Genomic DNA, 17,546 nt, shown 5'->3' on the forward strand with positions numbered 1-17,546 from the left:
ACCATAACATAACTGGAGTTGAATGTTGGCATAATTTACTTATATACTGTAAAGATATTCACTTTTATTTTAAAATTTGAATTTAAAAAACTTTTTTTTTCAAAAGTGGGCGTGGTCGTTCTCCGATTTTGCTAATTTTTATTAAGCAGACGTATAGTAATACAAGTAACGTTCCTGCCGAATTTCATAATGATATCTTCAACGACTGCCAAATTACAGCTTGCAAAACTTCAAAATTACATTCTTTCAAAAGTGGGCGGTGCCACGCCCGTTGTCCAAAATTTTCTTAGTTTTCAGTTCTGCGTCATAAGTTCAACTCACCTACCAAGTTTCATCGCTTAATCCGTATTTGGTAATGAATTATCGCACTTTTTCGATTTTTCGAAATTTTCGATATCGAAAAAGTGGGCGTGGTTATTATCCGATTTCGTTCATTTTAAATAGCGATCTGAGATGAGTGCCCAGGAACCTACCTACCGAATTTCATCAAGATACCTCAAAATTTACTCAAGTTATCGTGTTAACGGACAGACGGACGGACGGTCGGACATGGCTCAATCGAATTTTTTTTCGATACTGATGATTTTGATATATGGAAGTCTATATCTATCTCGATTCCTTTATACCTGTACAACCAACCGTTATCCAATCAAAGTTAATATACTCTGTGAGCTCTGCTCAACTGAGTATAATGACCCTCACAGAAAACATTAGACATACATTTTTTTGATTGCCAGCGAGTTACTTGCTACTCGTAGCAGACTGGTGGCTCTTATTTATTTATCCTCTTTGGCCATAGTGTATATCATATAGCTGATCGGTTGCGATGAATAGTGGACACACGCCATGTGTAGAGATGATACATAGAAGTTACGTTCCATTGAGACTTGAGCGAGATACGGATAGAAATTTAACATGCAAATGCAACAACAACGTTGTGATCCTGATATTTATCTGGTTCAATTTCTGATCCGTATAGCAGTTCTGTTCGTTTCGTTTTCTGTAGTAGATTTTTTGACAGCTAACCACTTTTGAGTTGGTAGCACTCATGGCTCAACTATATGGTTGGTTCATCTCTACAGCAACAACATACATTTGTTCACATTGCCAAAATCAGAGTGTTGCTGTTAGACGAATGGAATGGAATGAAAACATATAACTTAGCAGCATTTGTATGTAGTAAGAAAATGTTGTAAATTCGTTGGTTTAATTTTAAGTTTGCCATCTCCTTCTGACAATCCCTACTACAGTGAAATGAAAAAAATAAAATCAGCTGGTGAGATTAATCAACCATATAGTTGAGCCATTGTAGCACTGGACTAAATATGTGTACATTTGTGTATACATAAAAGAATTCGCCATATTTAAAAGCCAAAACACTGAAAGAGTACACAACTTGAAGATGATGTAAGGAAAATAAATAGTTTGCTTACGTGCGAAACTATTTAAATGTTAATAATTCTATCAGTATCTTAAAATTTTGTGTACGTTTCTTCTTATTTTCAACAAAACAGATCTTTTATATTAGTGCTGCTAGTTCTCATAAAGTTGATCCAGATCGTTCCAATGAGATTTGAGCCAGAGCCAGAGCTCGATAAACCAATAGAACGGCCCTAGAATTAGTAGCTGTGTTTTTTTTACATCTATGTACGTTTACGCTTAAACTTTATATGGTTTGCTAAGCGTTGAACTTTATCTACTCTTCTGAAATTGCTGCATATAAAATTAGTACTTCTAAATTTCAATACGCATTATACTCAGATGCAGCTGAAATATGTGTCTATGTTTCACCTCTGCACTAATTCTATGTATTCTATGCGTGTCCACTATTCATCGCAACCGATTCAGCTATATGTTATACACTATGCCCACGAGAGGTTTGTCTGCGCTTTTCGCTACAACATGTTCTGTAGCTAGCTGCCGCTAGATGGGTCTCCTAAGCATTATCTAAGTGAAGATAAGCGTTTCTTTTTACGCGGAAACATAAACGTATACCCGTGTAAAAAACACGATTAGTGTAGAGGTGAAACATAGACACATATTCCAGTTGCATCTGAGTATAATGCGTATTGAAATTTAAGGTTCATGCCCATTATACGACGCGACATGTAGCAACACGTTCCGACAAATTATTCTTTGCATATATTCTTATGAAACCATGCACATCTAGCGACAGTCCTACGACAAGACACGATCAAGTTGACCAACTAGGCAAAAATGCCGCGTCGTGTCGTGTCGTTCCACTGTCGCTAGGTGTGCATTACCTCGCGGCACTTCTACGACATGTCAAAACATTTTCAGATATTTATTTACAAACATGTCGCTGATGGCCAACATAGGGCCCCTGGACTTATGAAATGGTATAAAATACCTTATTATTTAATTAAAATGTCATTTTACAAATTTAGGCAAGGTGCACACGAGGCTACACGTCATAGACGCGTACAAGATATTTCATATAGCTACAATTTCTCTACGCCTCTAGATCTACACACGAAGCTACTTTCGAGCGTCGCTACAAAAAGCAACCAATTATTGAAAAAAATAAAAAATTATTTTTCTTCAGCTATATCCGTCCCCGAAACCAAAGGAAAATAGTTATTAAACGTTGTTTGCATCCCCGTGCCTTTGTAAATTATGAAACACAATTTTAAACCACCGCGGACTAGAGAAAAGGGTGATTTCTAGTTTCCAACACTTTTTAGCTTTTTAAACGCTTCAACAATGTCTAACCAAGCTGTTGTGGTGTTTAATACACTTTTTCGCTTTGGTAATATACCTTTCACGCACTTTTATTAACTAAAGTAACATTTTTTAACTAATTACACAAATTTGCATACAAAAAAATGTAAACAAACATCTTGTTCTTCCCTTTTCTCAAGCGTACGTACGCTCAGCGACCAACATTGCTGTACGCTTAGCAGCACGAAAATTTCATGCTTTGTCGCTTTCATGCAGCTGACGCCTCGTATGCAGCTCTCCATTCAAATACATGTGTTCGGCATCAAAGCGTACAAATTTCACCTGCAGCGTCTATGACGCGTAGTCTCGTGTGCACCTTGCTTTAGTGAAACGCGTGTTTACACTAAGAAAAAATTATTTTTGTCGAAACGTGTCGCGTCACTGTCGCTTAGTGTGCAGTGACAAATTTTGTCGGAACGTGTCGTGCCGGTACATGTTGCGTCGTATAATGTGCATGAACCTTAAACACATTGAGTGAATGTTTCTGAAAAAATGTTTGCTTAGTAATTTGACGTAAAATCCAATAGATGAGTGGATCTAATATACTCAACGGTGCAATCAGAAAGTTATATCCCAACCATGGTTCAACTATATACAGGTTGGCTCATCTGTAAAGCAACAAAATATGTCTGTTCAAATTGTCAAAATCTGTGTATTGGTGTTGGTGCGAATGGTATGGAATGGAAACATAAAACTTATCATTTTTTGTATGTGCCATAGTGTACAAGTACAAGTGTGTTGACTTATCTGTCAAGCATTCTGACAGGCACTCGCTGGATTCGGAATGACAGCGAATTCAAAATGTATACCATTACCGAATGCGCCGAATGATTGAAAAATTGAAAAAGTCGAGACGATTGGTAGTCAAAAATGTTGTCGTTGAGACCAAAAATGCGACTCTAGACCTGAGATTTCCATCAGGTAAGCGATGCTGTTTGTAGTTTTGACGTTTATCGCTTAGTGAACACACTTGTATAGGTACACTATGGTATGTGCAAGTAAAATCTTGCCAATGTGTTGGTTTCATTTTGAGTTTGCCATCACCTTTTGACAATCCCTTCCACTATGCAATGACATAAATAAAATCAGCTGATGAGATGAGCCAACCCGTACATAATTGAACCATGATCCCAACGAAAAATCAGCAGCGGTGTTCGATAAAAGCATCAATGTAAAGGCCGAATTAATGGTGACTTATAACCATAAAAACATAACCAGATAAAACAGCTGAACGAACCTACCTTATGGAAATCAGTGTAATCGATTAATGGTGCCATACTAGAACGCTAACTCGATTACATTGATTTCCATAAGGTAGGTGTGATCAGCTGTTTCATCAGGTTATGGCTTTATGGTTATAAGTCACCATTAATTCGCCCTTAAACAAAAAACTCATATGTCAAAGCGCAGCGCTGCGTGTGTATAGACTTTAAAATACTCTAGACGTTAAAATTCCAAAGTGATTGGATCACCTGATTTGTATTTGACTATCGCTGTTTCATTCTGTATCTCTTTCTTTCACCCGCTGAAGATAATCGCCGCCATATTGAACACCCTGTCAAAACGCTAAAAAGTAGCCATATTGAACATTCTGTCAGACATTTGACAGCTAAGATATCACACTTAGTTATCATTCACAATGGTTTTCATTTGCCTTATATGCCTATTTACTCCATAGTGTACAAGTACAAGTGTGTTGACTTATCTGTCAAGCATTCTGACAGGCACTCGCTGGATTCGGAATGACAGCGAATTCAAAATGGATACCATTACCGAATGCGACGAATGATTGAAAAATTGAAAAATTCGATACGATTGGTAGTCAAAAATGTTGTCGTTGAGACCAAAAATGCGACTCTAGACCTGAGATTTCCATCAGGTGAGCGAGGCTGTTTGTAGTTTTGACGTTTATCGCTTAGTGAACACACTTGTATAGGTACACTATGATTTACTCTATAAACATAAATGTCAAATTATAATGAAAAGAAGTGAATTATTTGTCTGGTATTGATTAATTAATTTTTGTCGAAGACTAGAAATTCTTTGGCGCGATGGATTTATACGACGATATTGATACAAAACCACGAGCTGGTCAAATCGATGGTTGGTCATCAGGCATAAAAATGCTTCAAACCCAGTTGGCGATTAAGAACGCACAACGACCAAAGGATGTGCCCAAGAAACCGGTAAGGAGTGTACCTAAATAAGACTACATGAGCTAATAACTAATCTTATTCTACCCAGCTAATGACACCAATTGTGAGTTTACGAGCAAAAAAAGCTGCGGCAGAAGCGGAAGCTAGCAGCAATGTAAATAACTCCCAATCGAAAGATATTCTAAAGACAGTCATTACGGCCAAACCATTAGAACCAGTAATAGAAAATGCTAAATCTGACGATTGTTGGGATTTTGCTGACGAATACGATCCAAAGTGGCCGAATGAGTATGAAAAATTAAAAGAAAAGAATCAAAGCAATAAAGAAAAGGAGCACAAAGGTGGTGGTGGAGGCAGGGAAAGAAAGCGTGGACGTGGACGAAATAATGCACGAGAGATACGCGAGTCGCGCGATACATCGCCACCGGTAAAGTTTTCTGGTTTTGCACAACGTCAAGCTGAGGAAGAGAACTATAGCCCACCACAACAAGGTTCTGTATCGAGTAAAGGCGGCGCAGCGATAGCTCCGCCACCATCACTTCAAGAGATATCTATAAATAATGAAAATGGAGATGGCTCATCGAATGTAACCATACCCTATTCGGCAAGCTCGGTTGCAGCAAAAATTATGGCAAAATATGGTTTTAGAGACGGTCAGGGTTTGGGCAAACAAGAGCAGGGTATGTCTATAGCATTGCAGGTGGAAAAGACTTCTAAGCGTGGTGGTCGTATAATACACGAAAAAGATGTATTTCTGCCACCACCACCAACAGCTAACAGTCCACCGCCAACTATGGCACCACCAGCAGCACCAACACCAACACCAAATACTCCAGGACTCACATTAGCACAAGCAATTACTGAATTACCACCGGCTGAGCCAAGCATTACAGAAATCATGAAAACACCCAGTAAAGTGGTTTTATTAAGGGTAATTTTAATACACAAATAGCTGTTTTAAAATATATATGTAGAAGTTAATTTGATTTCAATTAATTGCTTAGAACATGGTCGGTCCGGGTGATGTAGATGCAGACTTAGAGCCCGAGGTTAAAGATGAATGTAATACAAAGTATGGCGATGTAGCAAATGTTTTAATACATGAAGCATTTGGTACAACGCCTGAAGAAGCTGTTAAAATTTTTGTGGAATTCAAACGCATCGAAAGCGCTATAAAAGGTAAACTATATATATTGATTTGAAATATCAACCTTTAAAAAATTTATTTATTACAAATCAAATTGCAGCTGTTGTTGACTTGAATGGTCGTTTCTTTGGTGGACGTCAAGTGCGTGCTGGTTTTTATAACTTCGATAAATTTAAAAGCTTTCAACTGCATTAAACTCAGTACTATTTTATTTGTTTAAACATTTATTTGTAAAATGCAACTGGTAAATATTTTTTGCCTTGAATGAAATAAGCACCACATACACATTAAATTATCTACTTTAATACTGGGGTTCTAATATATAATCTTATTAAGCAGCGTTATTAATTAGTTTTTTTTTATAATCAGATCCTCTATCGCCCGTTCACTGTCACAAGTGAAAGATATAGTAATGGCATATCTGAAAGTTGAATCAAATATATATTTATGTTGTATGTAGTTGCTAAAACTTTAACAATATAGTTAGTACGACTTCATTGATTGATACCTTTCCCCATCCGTTACTTGTTCAACATAATGCGGATTTTCAGCACCTGATGTAAATGCGCTAACTCGCCCTTTTTTTGGTTCTACGATTGTATTTGGTGTACTCGCATCCGTATCATTAATGAAAATAAATCGCCCACCTTTATAGTCACGCTGGTATGTGTTTAAATAAAGTAATGAAGTGTAATGAAATGATTCATATGTTTCCTAAAAAATGGCATATTTTTAGACTATAAGCATTTGAAACTTATACAAACAATTACCTTGTCCACATGTGTATGCCAGTATTCATCGTTTATAGTTTTAGCAGTAAGGTTAGTTAGTAGTGAGAAAAATGTGGGATCTGTTAGATAGAGACTCTCTTTTGAGATGCCAAATTGTTCAGCTATAGCGTGTTTTATTTTGTTTTTGATAGTCTACGAAAACAATGAAAGTAATGCGGTTTAAATATGTTTCCAAATACACCTTTTTTATTTAGTAGAGTGGGCTTCCGTAAACTGAACAATCTCCCAACCAGGGCTGTGTGACTGAAACCATGCATTGGTAGACCCTTTAACCAAATTGGTCGAATCGGTGGAATTCAAGGGGTTGATAAGCGCAATATAAATCTTTATAGCTTCAGAGCTTTCGCAACGCAATTGTCAATTTCACTTACGCGAGGGGAGTCCCGTTTTATAAATATGAATTTATCATACACATATTTAGCAGGTGAGGTATGGTTTATGGTGCTTGTTACTGGAACGTACGGGACCTATATCCGACAAAGGACCATCAACATCGATGTCACTCCCTAAACTCTTCGGTGAGTGTCTATTGATATGACAACAACAACAGGTCGGATCGGACCAAGCTGCACACGTATTGGCTATCGCTTCTCGTATATGGCGTACTCACGTTGAAAGTCGTGCGCGAAAAGTATGTAAGAACCAGAATTACGTTTTCTCGCGCTAGTGTAATTGTTGATACAATTGCGCTACAACACTCCAGATATCTAGGCACTAACTTTACAAATGCTTGCATGTGAGTACTTACATTGTATACAGCTAAATGATGTTCACGAATTTCTGCCGCAACTCTTGGTACGCGATAGGCATTTACAAATTGTTCTTTATATGACAGAGCTCCTGTGTTTAAATTCAATATAGTTGCCCCACCAGACGAAGAAGTGATTGCAAAAATAGTGCGAACTAAACTCAAAAGGACATTCACTTCATTTTCTTCTACCAGATGATCGCTTACAAAACGTCCACACTTCTGTGGTACACAATTGGGATAGCGGCGTATCTCTGTTTTATAGCTTTCTGAACATTCAAATTTTTGTAACCTTAATGGCAATTTTTCATTAGCTGCAGCAAATTTCGTTTCCTTAATTTTATGTTGTTGTGAATAAAAATAAACAACTATCATTACAGAAGTAGCAATTACAGCACGCGTCCATAAACGATGTGTCGTAGCGCCCGTTGCTTTCTCCAATTCTGTAGTAATGCTCGCTCTACCATATTTAGATTGCAAAGTGAAAAAATCAATTAGCTGCTCTTAAGAAAACTTTAATTAAATTTACATTTTACTTCTTGACTGTGGCTTCGCATTGGAAGTATTTTGAGTATCTTTTTCTTTAGTCTCGTTGCTTCTATGTCTCAAGGATTTGGACGCCATGGTTATCATAATTTATTGCACAGTTATTTAGTGATAAGAAAATGACGTGTTGCTAGCGAAACTTGTTCAGTGCTTTTACAACTATGAAACAGTTTGAGAGCTATGTTGTTGTGTATTAAGGCCCGAACATATAAAATAAAGCTAAAGGGCCAATTAATGGTGTCTTATAACCATTACCAGATAAAACAGCTGATCGAACCTACCTTATGGAAATCAATGTAATCGATTAATGGTACCATACCATAACGCTAACGGCATAACCATACCATAGCCAACCAATTGGTTTTTGGTTTCTCGCCATATCCATAACCTAAAAACATTTGAATTGGTGAATTTAGTAGCTTTTTGTAGATTTTATTCATTGTTTTGGATACGTTATGACTAAGAGACTTATTTTTTGTGAAATATGTTTGTAATTTCTTGCGGTTTCTTAATTTTTATGAAATTTTCACGATTTTTAGGTTAAGGCACCATTAATCGATCACATTGGAGATGGTAATCGATATGGGTATGGTTACGACTTTGGCGTTACGGATGTTTAATTGGCCCTTAAGGCCACTCTGAGCTGCACTACACTGCCCTTGACTTTTTTGCCGCACTGACATGGCCGCACTGCGCAGTGCTGCTGCCGCTAGCTATGAATTGCTTCATAAGAATACAAAAAAAAAAAAAATGTAAGGCGCGATAACCTCCGAAGAGATCTAAGGCCGAGCTTCTCTTCCAATTTGCGTCGTGCTCCTCTTGATTTTCCCTACAAATTGGCCGGACGGGACCTACATGTTTTATGCCGACTCCGAACGGCATCTGCAAAGCAGATGAGTTTTCACTGAGAGCTTTTCATGGCAGAAATACACCGGAGTGCTTGCCAAACACTGCCGAGGGGCGACCCCGCTTAGAAAAATTTTCTTCTAATTGAAAAATCTTATTTCTAAAATTTTGATGTTGCTTTGCCCGGGAGTTGAACCCGGAGCATACGGTGTGATAGGCGGAACACGCTACCATCACACCACGGTGGCATAAGAATACATGCAAGGAATATTTTGCAGCGCAGTGTAGTGCAGCTCCGCGTGGCCTTAGCTTAACCTATTTGACGATCCCCATACAAACACATGCAGTAAACTCATATGTCAGCGCCCGATGCTGCAGTTGACTGCAGTTGAGCCATGGTGCACTGAAATAAAGATGTGCACATATGTGTATTCATAAAAGATTTCGCCATATTTAAAAGCAAAAACGCGGAAAGAGTAAACAACTTGAAGAAAATGTAAGGAAAATAAATAGTTTGTTTACGTGCGAAACTATTTAAATGTCAATAATTCTATCAGTATCTTCAATTTTTGTGTACGTTCCTTCTTATTTTCAACAAAACAGATGTTTTATATTAGTGCTACCACTAGTGAAATTCACTAACTTTTTTAACGGCATTTGCCATCGCTTTATTTGCGAATCGATAACTATACCGATTTCGTTATTCAGTAACTATTTTGTATCGATATTCGTTTATCGACGATCAGCTGTGTAGTTAAATAAACGGAAAGTAAATTGGCTGCGATAAAAATCACGAAATTAATATTTCTGGCAATTTTAGTTGAAAAAGAAAATCGGAACTTTAATTAAGTACTTTCAAAGACGAAAAGCTGCTTTAGTTATAAATCAAATGGCATTTGAGTACTTGGCGTACTCTTTATCACAAGATGAAGAATTACTAAGTCCATCGCCAGTGGACATACATCTTCTTAGAGAAATAGATAATCCATTCCACTTGAATGCAATGGAGTTTCGAAAGCTGTACCGACTAACCCCAGACTTGGCTCATCATATTATTTCTCAACTTGATGGTCAATTAAGGGGTACAAGAATAACTGCGTTATCAACAGAGAAAAAAAGAAATTAATACCGCATTTACTTACCTTTTGTTAAAATATGTAAGAACTTGCACAATAACGACTTTTAATAGCAATTAGTTCACGGAATGTATTTATTTTTGGCATGCTTCTCGCATTTTTTTTGGTTTCGTTAAGCTGTGCTGCCACCATTCTACTATTAAAACGAAATTTAAATGTCAACAATTTCGAGTCGTTAAATCGAAGTTAGTGAATAATACAACGATAAGGCGAGCGACAAAATCGTTAATTAAAATCTCGGCAAATCGCATCGTTATAACTTAGTGAATTCCACTACAGCTCTCATTAAGTTGATCTCGATCGTTTCATCTATCTATATATCCGTATCTGGTTCAAGCTTCATTGGAACATGAGGAATGTAACCAAACGTTTACGGAAATTGGGCCTTGGTACTGCCAAATCACACACAAGATTGCGAATTGCGCATGTAAACAAAAGATCAGCTGTTTTTTATGGGCAGTTTTTACGTAATTTTCCTTTAGCTCTTGTTTTTTCTCTTTCTTTCATTCGCTCAAGCAGTCAAGTGTTACGTTGGTGCGCAGAACGAACCAATTTTGAGCCGGTGAATGCGCAATCTTCTATGTGTGATTTGTGTTAGTACTGTTCTATCGTTTGGCACAGTCCTTAATTCAAAATAATTTTACGGCCGCCCTGTGTTAAAACGGAAAACAGCTGTTGGTGTTGATAAGACGCATCAGAGCTATTTGATGTAGTCGGTGTAGGTTTATCGTAAAATTTCATTTTCTTAAAGGAATGTGAATAATAGTTGTTTATTATTTATTTAATATCACTTGTAAATCAAAAGTGCCCGCAACATACCAAAAATGTCGAGATTCAGTGGAGCCCTACAATTAACGGATCTCGATGATTTCATAACTCCGTCACAGGTAGGTACTTCAAACCGCACATCATCATGACTTTTATCTACATTTTAAAGTTAAAAACACTGAATAATTAATTAAATTTGCTTATGTTGCTAGGAGTGTATCAAGCCTGTTGCTATAGAGAAAACCAAGTCAAAAACTGGTGCTAAGATTACTATACAAGATGACGGATATTATGAGGAAACTGCTGTAAAAACTGATAATATATGTTAATATGCTCATATTTTTTCTTATTTTACCTTGTACATAAATTAGGCTGGCAAACAAAAGCTGCAAAAAGTTGAAATTACGCTACAAGATTGCCTTGCCTGTTCAGGCTGTATCACGTCAGCAGAAGGAGTACTTATTACACAACAAAGTCAAGAAGAACTTTTAAAAATACTTAGCGAAAATGTTAAACTGAAAAATCAATCAAATTCTTCTCAGGATATACGAACAATTGTTGTAACAATATCACCACAACCTGTAATAAGTTTAGCACAACGCTACAACTTAACGCCAGAGCAGACTGCAAAACATATAAGCGGTTATTTTAGATCACTTGGTGCTGATTATGTGTTAAATACGAAAATAGCAGATGATTTAGCATTACTTGAGAGTCGCAATGAGTTTGTTGAACGATTTCGTGAAATTACAACGAATGCGGATGCACAAACATCTCAACCTTTACCTATGCTATCTTCATCATGTCCCGGTTGGGTTTGCTATGCAGAGAAGACACATGGAAATTTTATTTTACCTTACATTGCGACAACACGTTCACCACAACAAATAATGGGTGTACTTGTAAAACAAGGGTTGGCACACAAATTATGCATACCATCAGAGCGTATATATCATGTAACGATTATGCCATGTTATGATAAAAAGTTGGAGGCGTCACGTGAAGATTTTTATAATGAGGCAAATAATTCACGTGATGTAGATTGCGTGATAACGGCAAGTAAGTGCATAATAATTCTGGTTGGCAGAACAACTCTGGCGTCAGAAAAAGTTTCCTTTGATCTACTAATCTTTTTTGGGCAGAGGTTTGATAGGGTGTTACTTTTTAACATTAACTATAGCTTTGAAACTTATTATATTTATAGTACAGGTTTTTCTCTTAAAACAGCTTTTCACTTATTTTACTTCTATATGACATGATTTAATGTGATGTGATTTTTTTGAGGTGACTTTTATTAGAAGTGATGTGATGTCACCATGTTATATGATGTCATCATACAATGTAAAGATATATTAAATACCTTTATAGAAGGTGATTTTATATAATATGTAATTTTGGCTTTTAAAGTAGTTATATATCATTTATTGCCACTTTTTTGACGTTTTTTAAGCTTTGACTTATGCTCTGTAAGGATAATACATATATTCTAGGGGAAAAATATTGATTTGAAAAATAATGATATACGGTTGAATGAAATTTGTGGTCTTTTAACAATTTACTGAAAAAATTGGAAAAATTCGATTGAAATATTCAAAATCAGAGCTAACTAAAAGAGAGCTTCTTGATACTCTAAGCTGTAGCTAGGGTTAGAAAAATGATTGTGATACAATTTTAACGAAATCTATAAATAAAAATACGCACATACATAAATAATTGTATATCCATTTTAACATAAAAAGTCGAAATAGAACAAATGCTAACAATTGATGATAAGACATTACATTCATTTACACCATGCGATATCGACTGGCCATGGAGCATACGCAGCGGCCCCCCTGAAGCGTCTGTGTGGGCACATGAATTTTCAACATCAGGCGGTTATGCAGATCACTTATTTAAATATGCTGCTAAAGAACTGTTTGGTGAAGATGTTGGAGAATTGAATTATAAAAGTTTAAGGTTCATAATTGTATAAAACACTGTGTATATGATTATTATAACGTATCTTTGAAATTGATCTAGAAATCCGGATTTTCGTGAAATTTCCTTAGAACGTAATGGCCAAAGTGTACTTAAATTTGCTATTGCCAATGGATTTCGTAACATACAAAATTTGGTACAAAAGTTAAAACGCGGTAAAACTCCATATCATTTTGTTGAAGTGATGGCATGCCCATCTGGTATGGCTGCTGCTTAAATTTTATAAACTAATAATGATTTTAAAACCACTTTTTCGATTTTATTATAATTGACCATTTTAGGTTGCATTAATGGCGGCGCTCAAGTGCGACCACCCACAGGTGTAGCCGTATTTGAAATGAATCAACAATTAGAAGAACTTTATAAGCAATTACCGAAATCGTTCCCCGAAAATGAAGAAACAAAAGCAATTTATGCACAATTTTTCGATGGTGAACATACGGACAAAGCAAAAATGCTACTACATACCAATTATCATGCAGTGGAGAAAATGAATACTGCGCTTAATATTAAGTGGTAAATGTAATATGGAGTATGTAATGTAATGTAAAATTAATAATAAAGGAAATGCAAAACAAACGCTTAAATTCTTCTTGCGATATAATTTGGGTTTATTATTTTAGTTTATAGCTTTTATATAATTTATTTTATTTATTGACAATTACATCACGTATTTTGAATGCTGATATAGTGGGATTTGTCGTGAGGTGACATTAACTAGGTGTGATGTGATATGCTGCGCAAAAGTGTGATATGTGATTGGAGAAAATTCCTAGTCACATACTTAAATGAAAAATATCTTAGATTTAAAAATGAGCTGTAGCAACTTTATCATTTCATATCCGATCCTTGGAAGCCTTTCAAAATTTGATGTCAACAACATAATCAAACTGAATGATACTTTGCAGCAATGCAATAGCGCTTGAGTTAATGAAAACAGAAAACTAAAAAAAATTTTCACTATTTATTTATTAATTAGGGGCTTCTACTGTATTGCGAATGATAGCTCAAACGAACGATTCGTCTTCTAACGATTTCGTCAAGCAATGGTAATCTTTATTTGTTTCGTTGGGTATTTATGTTTCTTACTTTATGTCAAACAGGAAGACGAAAGCATTTGTCAAATGATATGTTACCATCGTTTAAAAAAAAAAAACTGTAAGCGCGATAACCTCCGAAGAGATCTAAGGCCGAGCTTCTCTTCCAATTTGCGTCGTGCTCCTCTTCATTTTCCCTACAAATTGGCCGGGCGGGACCTACATGTTTTATGCCGACTCCGAACGGCATCTGCAAGGCAGATGAGTTTTCACTGAGAGCTTTTCATGGCAGAAATAGACCCGGAGCGCTTGCCAAACACTGCCGAGGGGCGACCCCGCTTAGAAAAATTTTATTCTAATTTAAAAACCTTATTTCTAAAATTTTGATGTTGCTTTGCTCGCGGTGCGAACCCAGGGCACACGGTGTGGTAGGCGGAGCACGCTACCATCACACCACGGTGGCCGCCAACCATCGTTTAACATAGTGCAAATACACCAGGGATTCGTCTCGGAGGCGAAACGAACGTCCGTTTCGTAATAGAGAATGAGGCCCCAAAACAGTACTCGTTGCGCTAGACCTATCAAAAGCTTTTGATATGGTCAACCATGGCACGTTACTGCAAGACCTGGAAGGGTCTACCCTTCCCCCATGTCTTAAAAGGTGGACCGCAAATTATCTGGGTGGTCGGCAGGCATCGGTGCAATTTAGAAACGAAACATCAAAACCAAGAAGAATTAAACAAGGGGTGCCACAGGGTGGTGTCCTATCCGCACTTTTGTTTAACTTCTACATATCAAAGCTACCTTCGCCACCAGAAGGAGTTACAATCGTTTCCTACGCCGATGACTGCACAATAATGGCCACTGGCCCAGGCTCACAGATCGATGAGCTTTGCAACAGAATAAACGGCTACCTCCCTGATCTATCCAGTTTTTTCGCCTCGCGAAACCTGGCATTATCCTCCGCGACCTTATTTACAACATGGAAGTCCCAAATGTCGACCATTTTGAACATCCACGTCGATGGCATTACGCTACAGACTGTCCTACACCCCAAAATCTTGGGTGTGACGTTTGATCAGGATCTACACTTTGGTGAGCATGCAGCCGCAATTGTACCGAAAATCCAGAGCCGTAATAAAATCCTCAGATCACTTGCTGGCAGTACTTGGGGAAAAGACAAAGAAACGGTTATTACCACTTACAAAGCAATTGGCCAGCCCATTGCATGCTACGCGTCCCCTATATGGTCGCCAAGCCTAAAAACTACTCACTGGAAAAAGCTACAGGCCTGCCAAGACACTGTTCTCAGAACCGCCACGGGCTGTCTTCTTATGTCCCCAGAACACCATCTACATAATGAGGCGAGAATACTCCTCATCAGGGAGAGAAATGAGATGCTAACCAAACAGTTCCTGTTGAATACCCAGAAACCTGGGCATCCCAACATACATCTGATTGATGAGCCAACACCGCCCAGGGGCTTAAGGAGTCATCTCCGTAAGCATTATGAGGAAATACGGCACCTGAGAACTCAGCCGTGTGAAGCAAAAAAACACAAGCAAGTCCTCAGTGAACTCCACAAACAGGCGTCGGACCTTTATGCCAGGAATTGCCCGGCGAATCCAGTACTCAAAGAACAGTACCCAAAACTTGCGGAAGAGGAAAGCATACTCCTCAGGGAAACGCGAGTCACTCTGGCTCAACTTCGATCTGGATACTGTAACAGGTTAAACTCATACCTATCCAGAATCACCACCGACATAAAAAATGTATGCCCCGCTTGCAATGTGTCCCACATGACAGCAGCCATCTCTTTAATAGTAATGTGGAACCAACGCCTCTAACACCCCTCACATTATGGTCCACCCCTGTTGAAACAGCAAGTTTCCTTGGATTGTAGCCGTATTGTGCAGAATTATGGACCATGCCAACATCAGATGAGGCGTACTTGGCAGTGTTCGAGAGAAAATTTCTTCGAAAGATTTATGTACATCATCCCACTTAGCATTTAGATGATTAAATTTTGAATTCCCCTATATATAAATACAATTTGATTAATTTTTCTGACTAAATAATGAATTGGAGGGTGGAGCCGTGTGTAGAAGTCCATGAAAGTGGGGAAAGCTTCTGACCGCCATTCACCTGGGAATGGCCAGAGCGATTCTTTTGTATGCGGTTCAAGCAGCTCACTACTGCCGGTCGCTTGTGGCCAAGTATCCTCTGGGTAGCCTGGGCATCCGTTTAGCGGTGAGCTAATGTGAGAAGGCGGCCACTCTGACATAATCGTATCAGGGCTAGCCGGGGGGAGATCTCATCGGCAGCGTCTGTACACCTCTAGGTGCGGCTGCAAGCGGGCGTCTGTCTTGAAGCAAGCGGCTCGCTATATAAACGTACAAGTAATATTTTCACCCCCGCTGAGCGGGTTGTGCGCTGGGCTTGGTACCCGCCACGTAAAACCATACTCCAATGAAATATAACAACAAGCCTCGGATAAATACACTCTCTATTGATGACGACCATGGCAAACGTTTGAAGGACAATGAATTGAGGGCATGTACCTGGAACGTCCGCTCCCTGAATGGGATTGGTGCAGATGCCCGGCTGGTTGATGTCCTCGTCAAAGCAAAATCTGACATCACCGCCATCCAAGAAATGCGTTGGACGAAGCAAGGAAGAAAGAAGATCAAAAATTGTGACACCTATTGGAGTGGCCATACGAAAAAGCGCAGTTTCGGCGTCGGATTCGTGGTGGGAGAGAGACTTTGTCGCCAAGTTCTGGCGTTCACACCTGTGGACGAACGTCTGGCCGCTATCCGAATAAAAGCAAATTTTTTTAAAAAAGTCATTCATCTGCGCCCATGCGCCGACAGAGGAGAAAGACGATGAGGTGAAAGACACTTTTTATGAACAATTAGAACGCATATACGAGCGCTGCCCCCGTCATGATATAAAAGTCGTGCTTGGTGACTTTAACGCCAGGGTGGGCAAATAAGGTGTTTTTGGCCCTACAGTCGGAAAGCTCAGCCTACACAATGAAACTTCTCCTAACGGACTGAGCCTGATTGACTTTGCCGGTGCTCGAAACATGGTCATATTCAGCACGAGGTTCATGCAGAAAAAGATACATCAAGCTACATGGCTGTCTCCTGATCGAAATACTCGCAATCAGATCGATCACGTTGTGATAGACGGACGGCATGCCTATAGTGTATTAGATGTGCGCACGATCCGAGGACCTAACATCAACTCGGACCATTATCTCATTGCAGCCAAAATACGCACCCGCCTCAGCGCGGCTAAAACCAAGGAACAAAAAACACAAGGAAAGCTAGACGTCGAAAAGCTTTAATCACAGTATGCGAATGAAAGATGATGCTCCGGCCAAGAAAGTGTTTCTATCGGAACCCGCCTATGGAAGCAGAGGTAGAGGGCGGCCCCACTCCGTTGGAAGGACCAGGAGGAAAACGATTTAAACTCCCTTGGTGCGACCAATTGGCGCCGGTTGGCGGAGCGAAGGAGCGACTGGCGCGCCTGGTTGGACGGCCATAACCGTTTAGACAGTTAAGCGCCAATTAAGTAAGTAAGTAAATAATGAGTTATCATACAATTGAACAAAAGAAATAATCAAATATGCAAAGCATTTTTC

At 38.5% G+C, this 17,546-nt stretch overlaps 3 protein-coding genes across 4 annotated transcripts; 2 read left to right on the forward strand and 1 right to left on the reverse strand.

The window, feature by feature from the left end:
* The first annotated feature begins 4,674 nt into the window (after positions 1 to 4,674).
* Spf45 (splicing factor 45) lies at positions 4,675 to 6,389 on the forward strand. Its single transcript, XM_067769431.1, has 4 exons — positions 4,675 to 4,928; positions 4,987 to 5,829; positions 5,903 to 6,077; positions 6,146 to 6,389. The coding sequence occupies exons 1-4, from the start codon at positions 4,794 to 4,796 to the stop codon at positions 6,238 to 6,240; spliced, it is 1,248 nt and encodes a 415-aa protein (XP_067625532.1). The 5' UTR covers positions 4,675 to 4,793; the 3' UTR covers positions 6,241 to 6,389.
* LOC137242068 (2-oxoglutarate and iron-dependent oxygenase domain-containing protein 3-like) lies at positions 5,840 to 8,297 on the reverse strand. 2 transcript variants are annotated; one of them, XM_067769433.1, is made up of 5 exons: positions 8,121 to 8,297; positions 7,585 to 8,044; positions 6,816 to 6,968; positions 6,554 to 6,759; positions 5,840 to 6,466 (listed from the first exon to the last, which is right to left on the reverse strand). In XM_067769433.1, the coding sequence occupies exons 2-5, from the start codon at positions 7,957 to 7,959 to the stop codon at positions 6,394 to 6,396; spliced, it is 807 nt and encodes a 268-aa protein (XP_067625534.1). In that variant the 5' UTR covers positions 7,960 to 8,044; positions 8,121 to 8,297; the 3' UTR covers positions 5,840 to 6,393. The 2 variants fall into 2 exon arrangements, with proteins under 2 accessions (XP_067625534.1, XP_067625533.1); XM_067769432.1 differs by having other exon boundaries at positions 5,843 to 6,466; positions 8,114 to 8,297.
* Positions 8,298 to 10,772: 2,475 nt separating this feature from the next.
* LOC137239583 (probable cytosolic Fe-S cluster assembly factor GI11683) lies at positions 10,773 to 13,447 on the forward strand. The gene is made up of 6 exons (XM_067765037.1): positions 10,773 to 10,999; positions 11,093 to 11,185; positions 11,252 to 11,939; positions 12,620 to 12,839; positions 12,903 to 13,060; positions 13,142 to 13,447. Exons 1-6 carry the CDS (start codon positions 10,937 to 10,939, stop codon positions 13,378 to 13,380), a joined length of 1,461 nt encoding a protein of 486 aa, XP_067621138.1. The 5' UTR covers positions 10,773 to 10,936; the 3' UTR covers positions 13,381 to 13,447.
* The last annotated feature ends 4,099 nt before the right edge of the window (positions 13,448 to 17,546 follow it).

This window comes from Eurosta solidaginis, chromosome 2, assembly GCF_040869045.1.
Source record: "Eurosta solidaginis isolate ZX-2024a chromosome 2, ASM4086904v1, whole genome shotgun sequence".
Taxonomy (NCBI): domain Eukaryota; kingdom Metazoa; phylum Arthropoda; class Insecta; order Diptera; family Tephritidae; genus Eurosta; species Eurosta solidaginis.

What these genes read in the sequence shown, in the direction of transcription:
- Spf45 (XM_067769431.1), top strand. Translation starts at nt 4,794, where the DNA reads ATGGATTTATACGACGATATTGATACAAAACCACGAGCTGGTCAAATC. An exon ending in AGGATGTGCCCAAGAAACCG is followed by an intron (nt 4,929 to 4,986) that starts GTAAGGAGTGTA and finishes TATTCTACCCAG; the next exon opens with CTAATGACACCAATTGTGAG. An exon ending in CATCGAAAGCGCTATAAAAG is followed by an intron (nt 6,078 to 6,145) that starts GTAAACTATATA and finishes ATCAAATTGCAG; the next exon opens with CTGTTGTTGACTTGAATGGT.
- LOC137239583 (XM_067765037.1), top strand. Translation starts at nt 10,937, where the DNA reads ATGTCGAGATTCAGTGGAGCCCTACAATTAACGGATCTCGATGATTTC. An exon ending in GATATTATGAGGAAACTGCT is followed by an intron (nt 11,186 to 11,251) that starts GTAAAAACTGAT and finishes TACATAAATTAG; the next exon opens with GCTGGCAAACAAAAGCTGCA. An exon ending in AGTGATGGCATGCCCATCTG is followed by an intron (nt 13,061 to 13,141) that starts GTATGGCTGCTG and finishes TGACCATTTTAG; the next exon opens with GTTGCATTAATGGCGGCGCT.
- LOC137242068 (XM_067769432.1), bottom strand. Translation starts at nt 8,217, where the DNA reads ATGATAACCATGGCGTCCAAATCCTTGAGACATAGAAGCAACGAGACT. An exon ending in GGCATACACATGTGGACAAG is followed by an intron (nt 6,760 to 6,815) that starts GTAATTGTTTGT and finishes GCCATTTTTTAG; the next exon opens with GAAACATATGAATCATTTCA. An exon ending in CAAGTAACGGATGGGGAAAG is followed by an intron (nt 6,467 to 6,553) that starts GTATCAATCAAT and finishes TTCAACTTTCAG; the next exon opens with ATATGCCATTACTATATCTT.